Source organism: Aspergillus oryzae, chromosome 1, assembly GCF_000184455.2.
Source record: "Aspergillus oryzae RIB40 DNA, chromosome 1".
Classification (NCBI taxonomy): Eukaryota; Fungi; Ascomycota; class Eurotiomycetes; order Eurotiales; family Aspergillaceae; genus Aspergillus; species Aspergillus oryzae.
The window spans coordinates 6,016,726-6,029,222 of NC_036435.1; the positions used below are offsets into that span (position 1 = coordinate 6,016,726).

The 12,497-nt window shown below is 45.5% G+C and overlaps 1 protein-coding gene across 1 annotated transcript; it reads right to left on the bottom strand.

Moving 5' to 3' along the window:
- Positions 1 to 2,996: 2,996 nt before the first annotated feature.
- Positions 2,997 to 4,151, bottom strand: AO090005000154 (uncharacterized protein; the record flags this gene model as incomplete). The annotated part of the gene is made up of 2 exons (XM_023234243.1): positions 2,997 to 3,021; positions 3,208 to 4,151. 2 exons carry the CDS (start codon positions 4,149 to 4,151, stop codon positions 2,997 to 2,999), a joined length of 969 nt encoding a protein of 322 aa, XP_023088833.1.
- Between the last annotated feature and the right edge of the window lie 8,346 nt (positions 4,152 to 12,497).

Below are 12,497 nucleotides of genomic sequence, written 5' to 3' on the forward strand. Positions count from 1 at the left end.
GGATATGGATGGAAAGCCAAAGCGTCAGCCCTGTTGAGGAGGGATCGCGATGTACCGCCCTTTAATAGTAGTACATGGGGTCGATGGATCATCCTTCATCCTTTCTGTTCTGCCTTATTAAATGACAGCTTCAATGTGCATCCTATATTCAGTATATTCTTGCCGTTTTAATTTAGAAAATTATTGTTAGACACTTTTACTGAGATAGTATAAGCAGTGAATCTTCTTATCTAGAGCTATATATACATCTATATCTTAAAGTTATTATATCTCAAAGTTGAGCTGATTATATCCAGATCCAAGTCAACAGCTTCAGCAAATATACCGCCATCGTCTCAGGCTCCACATAGGCCACCGGCCAGGATAACTCAGACTGATGTGACACCTATACAATAGACTGTCCGCAACCGTCATACATACCTCAGGAATGTGAAGTGGGGCACCGTTCAATATCAACCCTGTTTTTGCCCAACCAGCAACGATGGAACTGATTCCGAAACCAGAGATTAATTATTCCGGAAGACTAAACATTTGAGACTGTTCACGCCTCCCGGAAAGTGTAATGCTTATTCGGAGTATAGGACATCTGTCAACGGTGAATCTTTGCCTGTCGAACCAGACATACAAGATAATACCATTCCACTCGCCAAGTAAGTAAATCTACCCCATGATACCAACATTCCCAGGAACTATTTAAGGGATTATAGGGTTATTCAAGCCGCAGCATCAGGTCCCGTCACCAAAATCCCAATCCCAATTCGGAAAACCCTACACCGAATACAATCATAATCATACCACAACAATCATCCCAGGAAGTAAAATCTGAAAGCGTATAACACCTTCCTCTTGCAGTACCACCTTCTCTGTAAACTAAGAAATCAATGGTGCAATATACCCAAGTAACCCTACCCAACCCCATTCATTTCCGTAAACTATATAAAGCCCTAACTTTAGTTCATGTACCCATAAATCCCACCCTTGCAATATCTTGTCTCATATCTATTATGTACCTTATACACTAGTGCTCTTTTACCACTAGTCCACCAAAATGGTCAACCAGGGTACTATCCTTCTTACTCTCCCCTTTCTCCTCCAGATCGTGCCCGGCACAGTGGGCCATCCGGCTCCATCGGAGGATGGGACCCTTTGCAGAAATGGGAACTGTGGACCAGATAACACCAGAGGACATGATTCCACCTGGGGAAAAGGCGACAGCAATGGCGAGACATGCACTCCAGAGACGGTAACCCTGACAGCTATATCAACCGAGCAACTTCCTGGGTAAGTTCAGTCGAAGTATATGTACAGCAATGTGCCGGGGCCTAGTAAATTCATTGAGGCTAACATCCACATTTCATATATAGTCCAACAACCACCGTTCCCGGTCCCACAAACACAGTAACCATTACAACTGAGGGCCCGGCTGTGACTTCAACTATCACTGAGATACTCACTTCGACTGTTACCGACGCTAGTACCAGTAGCCAGGTAGTGACGGATACCGAAACGGTCACTGTCACTGTTACCAATCCTGGGACTATCACAACAGCAACTACCACAGCTACAACTACTGTGACTTCCTGTCCGACAAACGGTGCAGGGAGCGGTGATGGACCTGACTACGGGACATGTTCGGATCCGACTATCCGGTGGGCGGATGGACTCGATGGACGGACGGAGTATTCGTGGATTACGAATAATCAGGATGATTTTCCGCATGGGTCGTCAACGACTATTAATACCTTGATGAATTTCGTTTGTAATCGGCTTCGGAGTCCGTGCAATGCTCCACAGGCGGCCATTAATCGGTGTTATTCGGCGGCGGCGCAAGTGAGTAATAGTGGGTTGAAGGGGGAGCAGGCTTCTAATTTATGGAATTCGTTGATGGCTTGAATAATTACTTTTCTTACTTTACCGTTTCATGTTTAGTGTTAGTATTTAATGTGTTGCGTTCTCGCTAGTATAAAGAGATGGTGGTTTTTCTGACTCTAGCTGAATCTATTATCAGATCATAGATATAAAACCTTCCCAATTCGTTTGCCTACGTGATCAAAGCTACGAAAGTAAGCAGAGAATAAAAAAAAAAAAAGCAAAAACGTGTATTGGCCCGCCCACCCGCTCCTAAGTGTCTGAGTGTATTATATGACAAGAAGATGAAACAAAAGGAAAAACAAAGGAAAAACAAAGGAAAAACAAAGGAAAAACAAAGGAAACACCTGTTCAATGCGAACACTGAACAGCCAAAACCTGCTCAATCCGAAGATAGAACAGTCAAACCTGATCAATCCGAAGATTGAACAGTCAAAACCCCCCATCCACCCTTCCCACCACCCCCAGCTCCAACTCCCCGTCCCCAAATCCACCTCCCATTCCGTTGTTGGTGATCCGCTGTGTCATCCCATCAGCCCATAAGGTTAAAGTTAAGATTGGTAGGGCTGACTTACTCCATAGAGCACGGGCCACCGCTACCACTCCGCCCACCTTATCCAACTCTTCCCACCTTATCCATCCGACCCCGTGTTCTTTGTCGCAGACACGGGGCACACCTAGAGCGAGAAGCGGTTAGTCAGACCCAATGCGGAATGAGGACGGCAGTACTCATCTTTTCGCTGTTCGTCCTCTTGAATGTACCCCCGTGTCTTTGCCGAAGACACGGGACACATCTGAAAAGACACACGGTTAGCCAGAGCCAATACTGATTGAAGACGGCGGTACTTATCGTTTCTTCATCCGATCACCAAGCCTTTATATCGTCGATTGGAGCCCTCCATCCAATCGGTTGGTCGGTCGTCGTCGTCGTCGTCGTTCGTCGGGAGTGGCTGGTGCTCCTGGCAAAGGTGTACGACTTAAGCCCCGCGTACGGGTGTGCGTCATTACCCCTGTTTGTAGGGAACCCTTAAACCTCGGACGTCCTCTGCTTAAGCTGTCAGTCCCTAATCCCCAGAGATGGAAGACATCGTACTTACCTATCAGTGTATGCAATTGCGCCACCAATATCACAGCAGGACATTACACCAGCATCTGGAAACCATTAGCAGCACCTGGATGGTCTTCAGGGAAGACCAGAGCCAGCCAATCAATGGAAACAAAGAAAAAAAAAATAAAGAGTGAATGACATGCCATGTCAGGGTAAGGAACGTGGGTAAGGAACGTGGGCGAGAGAAAGAGGTATTTAAAGAAAGACTTGGGTTAGGACAGAAAGCTTACAAGTAAAACTTTCCACGCTGCCTCATTTTCTCTCGGTAGTCGTTGAACCCCTTGATAAGCATTTGAGAAGTCCACCCAGGACGCTGGCGCTTAATGCGCCTCATAGCTTCCCAAGCGCACCCCTCTCTGCCACAAGGGATTCTCGAATGAGTGTGGGTTTGGAGCATGTCGAACTGGTCGGAGCCCCATGTCGAGATGTACTTCTCGGTTTCGCCGTCGTCGTTGGGTTCTGAAAGAGCGACTACCCTCCAGCCTTGGAGGTGACCGAACCAGGACGGAAAGATAAAGGAGTGTTCGGACCGGTTAATCCAGCGAGAAACAGGGATCACAGTGGTCTCGCCGAAACGAACGCGCTTCACGGGCTTGGCCTTGCGGCTTGCCGAAGCAAGCTTGGCAAGGGCAAGATCGATCTGTGCGATCGCTCTTTGAGCACGGTTAGCCATGTTTGGCGCTGGGGTGACCGGCTTGGTCGGCTTGCGGATGGCGGACTTGGTGGGCGCTGGCTTGCGGTGGGCGGTCGACGGGTGTCCGGGGGACGGTTTGCGACTGGTCGAGCTGGGCTGAGCCCAGGGTCGATGTCGGGCCTGTCGAGCTGCCCTTCTTTCCGCGAGGCGGGAAGTAAGGGCCTTTAGCGCATCCACCACCCCAGTGGGAGCTGGGGCAGTAGTAGAAGGAGTGGATGGTGCTCTTACCGAGCGAACCGGGAGATGAGAACCCTGGCTCATCTGAGAAAAGGAACGGTTACCGGTCGACGAGGTCGAGCTGGTGGAAAAGGAGTGGACGCCGGGCTTCGAGGAGACCGGCAAAAAGGAGCGGGGCGAGACAGGAGGGTTGGCACGGTAGTGGACAGTTCGAGGGAATGAAAGAAAGGCGGGTGTCCGCCACCGTGTGATGGGCCTGTCGTCGCGGCGGAAGGGAAATCCAGGGATGCAGAGGCGAGCCATCTGTCAAGCCTGGTCAAAAAGCGGAAAAAAAGGTAAGTGGAGGAAAGGCGGAAAAAAAGAGAAATAAGGGGATCAAAAAAAGCGCCGCTAAGCGTAAGTAAAACACCAAAGGTGAATGACAAGCGTATAGTGCAAATAGCAGGATACTAGCATCAGACGACCATGAGGTGTTGAGGAGAGGAAAAGAAAAGAAGAAGAGGGGGAGAGAAAGAAGAGGAGAAATGGATTGGGGGGAGGGAGAGAGAGAGCATTGCTACTGAATGGCAACTGCAACTGCAACGGCAACTACTGTCCAGGGTTTTGTTTACTTGAACTATAGGAAGGTGCTGAGAGGGTGACTTCTTTCTATAGTGCATCCAGCACTCAGTCTAGAAATAGTAGTATACTCCGTAGTATCAAATTGATATTGCGCAGTCTGCAACTAGACCTGATATCGTTAGATCCCGCACTTGCATACATTCCAGGGGTCGTACTGCTCTAAACATGCCGAGTAGGGCTGATATTCATTAGTACCTGGCCATACACCGACAGCATGTCCTGTTTGGTAATCCCCATGGAAACACTCGTGACTGTTTCCCTTTTTAGGTCTTCTCCTTCCTTTCCCCAATAATCATCTCATCATCGCCATTTCTGTTCTCTGACCATGTAAGCTAGCAACCACACTCCGGCCACAGGTAGGCAAAGTGCACAAGGCACGATGCTGAGCCTGTCAAAGAGCAGGAACCAGGCAAATGCTGGGTGGGCGCCCCACTCCAAGTTGCCTAATAATCTCAATTTCTGGAATAGTTATCTACACTCCACCAATGATGAACTCGATCTAACATCCTCCACAACAGACTGACCAGGATTAAGAGAACGCCTCCACTGAAACCCTTGCCCGCGCCCCTACCTCTTGGGGGCGTCTAAGACGACAAGCCGAGCCGATCCAAAGCCCTGAAGACGGTCCGCAGGGGTCTCCGACGAGCTCGCACCTCATCGTCATCGACCATTTACCAAACTGATTCCTTCGATTGTGGCCATATACAACTATCGACTTGGCCCAGATTGGGTGGTAGAGATGGGCCAGAGACAATATCAGGTATGTATATCCCCATACCCCAGGCCTCGGCTGGGCAGGATGGGAAGGGCCTGGGATATATACAATTAGTTCTTTTTGTTGGTAGGCAATATTCCGGTTCATATATATGTTGAAGATGGATCACTGACAATCACTATTCTTGAGATCAAATCAACAATCACTACGCCATGGGATATTACTGGGCTATGTTGGTGTGGTCGAGCCATACTACTGAACACAGAAGAACCAACACGAGAAAGATAATCATAGTATCTACTCTGTTCCAGCAAGGGTACCGGATCAAAGGGGTCACGGCTGAAGTTATGAAAAGATAAGACACCCCATTCCCTTGAGTCTAATAGCTATATATACCGGCGAAGTCAAGGTGAGCTCCTGTTTTGACGCATTTTATATTTTCTTCGTCAGATGTAGTTGGAGCTTTGATTAGCTTAACGTTGCAAATGGGAAAAATTACACATCAGGTGACTGTAAGTGCACAGCTGCGACTTACCTGTACCTCGACATGACCTAATGAGCTATGACTGTCTGTGTCATGATCGAAACATAGAAACAGCAAGTTTGAGTGCCCTGATCAGACAATGGAATATACTTCCTCGACCCAGGTTTGATTCTAGTTTATGTCTCTGGAAATGACCCTGCGTTAAGGCTGAAGCCGAGGAGCCAACGTTTGAAGAATCATTACAGAGTGCCTCATTCCTGTTGAAGGCCAGCCCCCCGTGAGTAACATGTTTCCATTCCGAAAACACTACCGTCCATATTCTGCAGCCGAACCTAGCGCTCACCCGTTAATACATGGAAGCATTAGACACGTCGGATATCCTGTGGATTCCCAAATCAAGAAACGGCGACTTTGAGAGAAATATAGCTCACAACAGATGCCATTGACCTCTTCTCAAAGCCCACAGAGCCTCGACTGTTGTGTTGAACTCGCTCCTTGTCTATGTAAGCATAGAATAAACGCCCAAGGGGAGGACCTACATAGGAAAGTGTTAAGACAGGGAAGTGTACCTTGTTTAGACAACTCAAGTTGTTACTTTGAGCGTTCTTCAGTTTGAGCGTTCTTCAGTTAACATGAAGAGCCCTCCAGCTTAGCCTCATCTTCAACGTTCAGGTTGGTCGCATGATTTTGCATGGTGGAAAGCAGTGCACGCATCTCCCTGAATAGGATAGAGTTCTCCTATCCGACGGTAGGCTAATATAGCTGCATAGTTACATGAGGATATACACCCTGATTATACCCCATTGCGGTTGTTATCTACACGCTGACTCCAGGAGGAAAGGGCAAAAAAATAAAAAAAAATAAAAATAAAAATAAAAATAAAAATAAAAAAAATACTAGAATCACAGATATGTTAAGTGTTATAAACAAACCTTCTGCCGGGGAGCTAGATAGCCACAGAACTAATACTCTACACCTTCAGGAAGGTCACAGACAACAAACAGCCTTTGAATAAGGCTCTCAGCTGTGTCAGATTGGCTGCCTGTGCCTGCGCATATGTACGAATATGCCCTGTCATTTGTCTGTTAGTGCAAAGTACCAATCTTAGCTAGTTCGTACTCCCTGAAAAGTTGATTCTCTTCTCCTACAGATGGGTCGATGTCGTTTCTCGAGCTTCTTGACATAAAGAGGCTTGAACAAACCCGGCGGTTTTGGAATCATGTAAACGTCCTCGAGTTGCAAGCTCGCGAAGTCATATGAGATAAATCGTATGCTCAGTGGGCCCAGGTCTTCAATATTGTAGTCCGTGATTTTGATGCGTTTATTTCTAATTGGAACCTCCCAGCAGGAATTTAGTCGCTCCCGAACGGATCGGCCACGTCCGCTGCTAAAGGTTACTGAAGAGCTCCAATATATCGTTGGTTGAACACTTTAACCAGACTTGGCCTCATGTCCCCTTCAGAAATCTGCTCACGCTCCCTGTTGAGGTAGGGCTGTGGATGATAATTTTGCAGAACTGGATGTTTGTGAAAAAAGAGAGAGCGCTGCTCTTACTCACGTGATAGATTTCCGTTGCGATGCCATAGAATAGATGATAGAAGTACCTTGGTAAATATTCCTCCTGGATACTATGGATGTGGTATAGACACTGTACCTCACGTGAGATTCCTCAGATTGGTGGACAGTGCGTAGTCGAAAGGACTTTTGAATAGTACGTACCACAGGACGCCCTTGCATGAATACACCCCATAAAAAACGGCGGGACCGGTAATAGGACTCATAGACTCCTATTGTCAGTTTTATTTCACAGGATCCATATAGATTGCTAAATAGCAAGGGTCTCATCCACTATATTGAATAGATCCATTTTCCATAGGAAGCCACTCTGTATATGGCCAAAGCTCATGATTGTTGCTGTATTTAGAAATCAACCGTTTTAGGACGATCTCCTTCAGGTTTGGATTCGAGAAGAACTATATCTTATAAGGTTTCCACCTCACACCTCCCTTCCCCACAGTTCGACGATCTTTACCTTCATTATCTTCTCCCTTTGATACTCTTTACGTAGGTGTTGTTTGCCTGTTGTGGATTGATTATGGGTTTGTTCGAGAGGACGTAGAAACTAGTAAAACGGGGTAGTCGAATACTACATAGCATTGGGGTTCCTCGGGCGTTTCACTAATGTTGGGATCCGGGGCTACGACGGTATATATTGTGGTTCGTGTGAGGTTAACCACTGTGGAAACCAGGGATGGAAGCGTGTTGTGGGTATTATTGCTTTTTGATGCCACTCTATATAGTCAGGGGTTAGGAATGTGTCATGTCATACTACTTTTTACGGGGTAGGAAGTCACCCAAGTCGAGTTTGTACGTACAAATAACTAACATAGACGTCCCAATAAATGCAAGAGAAGGTTAAAAACCAAGAAAAGAACAGAAAAGGGGGAAAACTAGAGAAATCACCAAGTGGTTGCGAGTCCTCACCTAGGACACTCGGTAGCATTGCCTAGAGAGCAACAGCTACGATATTCCCTTTCAAGCAATAGCCTTTCGTCAGCACAGATGAGGCGTCTCTCTAGTATCCACATAGTTCGCGGTTTGTACTGGTGACCGTTGATTTTCTCGGTTTCCCCGTAGTTCTCAATACTGTGTGGAGCCTATAGAGAACCCCGGGGCTGTACATCATTTGATATCTATCATGCTTACATTCCAAACAGAGTCCCACTAAGCGTGAATATTGACAAACCCCTACCTAGGGATAGCTAGTGGTGTTTCGCAGGTTGCATCTGACATGGAGAAACCCCCTGTTCTCCATGTTTTAGCATGAGACAAGGTCAGTCTCACATGTCGAAGAAACTCGAACACCTGAAAGAACTATCGGTCAATAGTTGCAGGTCCCTGAAACACAAGACTGGTTGTTGCCTCAAGCTCTCCCCTATTTGAACTCGAGAAATCCGAGATACTGCTGAGAAGCTGGTCTCTACTCTGTATTATTGTATTAAGTTGTTCTTGTCTTGCCACTTTAAGGGGAAGGGGTTGTTTGTTTGGTTTGTATTGATGGCCTTGGCGCAGTGCGAAATTCGACCTTCCTCGAAATGTATGGAAGTCATGAGGTATTTGTAAAACTCTAGCGCGACCCTCGGAGGAAGACCAACAGACGGCGTCTCATGGATAGTATTTTTACCCCCAGAGCTGTATGGCTTTATAGGATCATCATGGAAGTTGGTACACACACCATGGCATATTATCCCTGGCCATAAAAGGGCTTGCGATCCGCATGCCGAAGAGACCGTTTCTGCCAGAAAAACATGCGGATGCAAAGAGGCTACATCCGGCGGGCCGACGGGTGGCTATTGAAACTAAGAAAACCCCCGATGGGCTTGACACAGCCGAATTGGCTGGCTGTGCATACAAGGTAGCCCTTGAATAAAATCATCTAGCGAGATTGTTATGTATTGCATTACTCGTATGTGGGGCAATTGGGCCGCTGTGTGAAGTATATGAGTGCCGGACCAAATAGCTGGACTGAAATGAACCACCACGAAGGAAAGTAAATATATAAAAAAACGAATTTTTTTTGACGAAATTGAATGTGTGACAGCGAGAACTTTGAAGAATTTTGCAGTAATCTAAGGATCGGAAGTCTCTGCGGGTCAATCGAATTGATTGCGAGTGTGTTAATGGGATTATCAACCCGGACAGGACTATGGCGTGTCGATCAGTTGTTGTGCCTGACGATTCTGCACGTAATAATAGAAAATCATAACCGAAAATGAGAGCGTCGTGGTTTGAGAACAGCCTCGCCAGTCACGCACGGACATGGAGCATCAACCCAGATCCTTGGAACGACGGTGGTCTAGAAAGGTCGCAAACGCTAGCAACATTCCCGTGGAAGGGTAATTGTAAATAATTACGTCTCCACCAGTGTCAGCCTGGCCCTGGTATGTTTTGTTGCGGAGTCCGGGGGATGTTTCCTGGTACAGCCTCTGGGAAATATGTCATCGCCTCTTGTCTTGACGTTCTGGTCGCGTTGACAGATGGATTGTAATGTAAGTACCAGTGGCAGAAAGTCTGGTTCTCTCTCCACTTCGGCCCTCATGGCATTCCGCGAGTTGGGCTTAAGCGCATGCAGATAAATCTTGTCGCAAATTGTCCTAACCAGCGGTGTGACCATAGACGGACGGACTGACAGACGGGAAAGCGAAGAAGAAGATGAGCCTTCGGCCAGTGACATGATTACACATGAGGAAGTGGATGGACCTGGAGCCAATGAAACCCCGTGATTTACAACTTGATGGATCCTTGCATAGAATAGCAAGCGGAAGGAACGTTGACAGATGAAGGCCACAATCGATCAGGAGAACAATAATTGTGAGGAATTGGACCTATCGATACGTCCTTGTCTGCTGGGTACAAGAGCATTGCCTTTGTAACCTTAAGTAGTTAATGAGGTTAACTGGTAGCTTAGTTAGCATGAAGAATAGCTTCGTTACAGTTCAGCTGGGCTCAGCTGGGAGAAGCAAGGAAGGAATTTTTTCTGATCACTCGAATCTGAAATTGTACGTATGATTCTACTAGACTAGTGTATGTTCACTTCCCTTCTGCGGTACTTTGTATCTCCTGCCCATTCAAGCAATGGTTACTGATCCCGGGATATCAAATTAAACTCGGGATATTCCTCTTTCAAAGTACCCGGGTCATGCGGTAAAGAATTCGGGATGTATGGACAGGATCTCAAGTGGTGAAAAAGGCTCTGTTGCACCGTACTACTGCAATAGCACACCGACCTGGTATCGAATGACCTTTATCCCCCTTGCTCATATATCGCGAATCGCAACATGGCATACGAGTTACAGGGGAGGGAATAAGGAACCGAAAATAATAATAATAATAATATAATGTAACGTAAGACAAAAGCCATACCATATCTCATTGAAGAGTCTATGGCGCTACGGAGTATGTGCGATTAAGTTCGATAGGGTTGTTCTCGAACAAAATATTATCTTCTAAGACCCATGAGAGGAGTCAAATTTGTTCTCTACTGGTCACAAACACTAATTAACCTCACATTCAAAGAGGAGAGAGGAACTACTTTATCGATCTACTTTCCGTTTTGTCTACTATTGATTTTGTTAATCTCAATTGGCAATCTTTTTCTCATGCAGATAATCCGATTAGAAGTTGTCTTAGCCTGAAAATTCTACGGGAGTAAAATTGATTATTCACTTGAAAAGGACAAAACACGGTATGCCAATACATTGTAATTACGTGGTAATGAGCTTTTGTTTTTATTTATCTACTTATTGTTCTATTCTATTTTATATAATTTTTTGTATGATTTCTCCGACCTTTGAATGCTACAGGTGCATTCAAAGTGGGAATATTGAATTCAAGAGAAATAGCTAGGGTTTACACAAACTCTATCATAAGTACAGACCAAAGACTTCGAGCAAGGTAGAGAAAACCAGCAAAAAAAAAAAAAAAAAATAAAAAAAAATCTGGAAAGGAACGAAAAGCCGAAGTCCCAAGTCAAACAAAGATGGGTGGAGCCCGAAACAGTAGTTCCAGGGAAGCGATCCAAAAAATGATACATGGACAACCAAAGGCTGAAAGAGACTGATCAAGACTCGTCCAATCAGTTTCAATTAGTCGATATAAGGATATACACCTCAGACCTAGTATCTATTAGTGCTTTTGAAACCATTGGCCTCGATAATAAATTAATTTTCTTTCACTAGAAGCAGACCGTGGATGAGCCGGCCGCTAGGAAAGAAATGTTTTCAAAGAGATCGACTCTTGATGATCAGTGATCGAGTCAGCGACGCAACATCGTTCCGATCGTTTGCTGTACCAGTAGAAAGGACAAAGGCACGGGATAAGAAAGAACATAAACAAAAAGAAAATTTCCTACCATAGTTGGATATATTGCTAGAAAGTGCGCACAGAGTCCGTGGATTTTATTTTATTCTATTTCTTTTCCCCTCCCTCTAGTTTTCCATGGACCGAAATTTTCTTTCGCCCGAATTTTCTGTCTGCCTTACTCTTTCACACCCGAGGACCACTTTCAAGATCTAGCTAACCTTTCGATAACTAGTACTCCGCGAGAGACTAGACCGCCTAAGACCGTAAACAGGTAATAATACAAGAATACCAAAACTGTCTTGGAACATGATTTCACGCTTTTGACGAAGACATTTTGTCTTCTTATATAATACTACTGGTATGTCGAGTCTCACTCACACAATCTCTTTTGTTCGCCATTTCTGGTGTCAGATTTTACTGGGTAGCAGTGACATTAATTGTTGGGCTAACTCCGTGTCGAGAATCTTTGTAAATCTAACACTGCCCTTTTGTATCGGATGATTATCCCGTGAGGGTGTCAGAAAAATCATGATTAATCAATGATTAGATCAATCAGACTTTACTTGCATAAAATAATTTATCATTATTGAAATAGTCTTTTTAGTGTTTTTATTTTTTTCTATATGTTTTTTCTTTTTCTTTTTTCCCCCCTCTGTTTACACCCCTGGTTCTTTTCTATTCTCCGCGCTTATTTATTCGTAATTGACTCCTGTAAAAAGATGGAGCGTAATGGTTTACGGAGCCGATTGTTAGTGGGCTAAATAAAGACTGTGGACACAGTCAGAGATTCAAACAGGAACAGGGCGAACTAAACTGTCGGCCCACCCGCGGCCCTTTTTATTTGATAGGACCGCAGGATCGATGCCCGGTCGTCATCGATGACTTATTACTACTTATTTGATTTGATGGGTATCCTTCTTTCCCAGACCTTACCTTGACGTACATTCATACATACATACAGTACCGC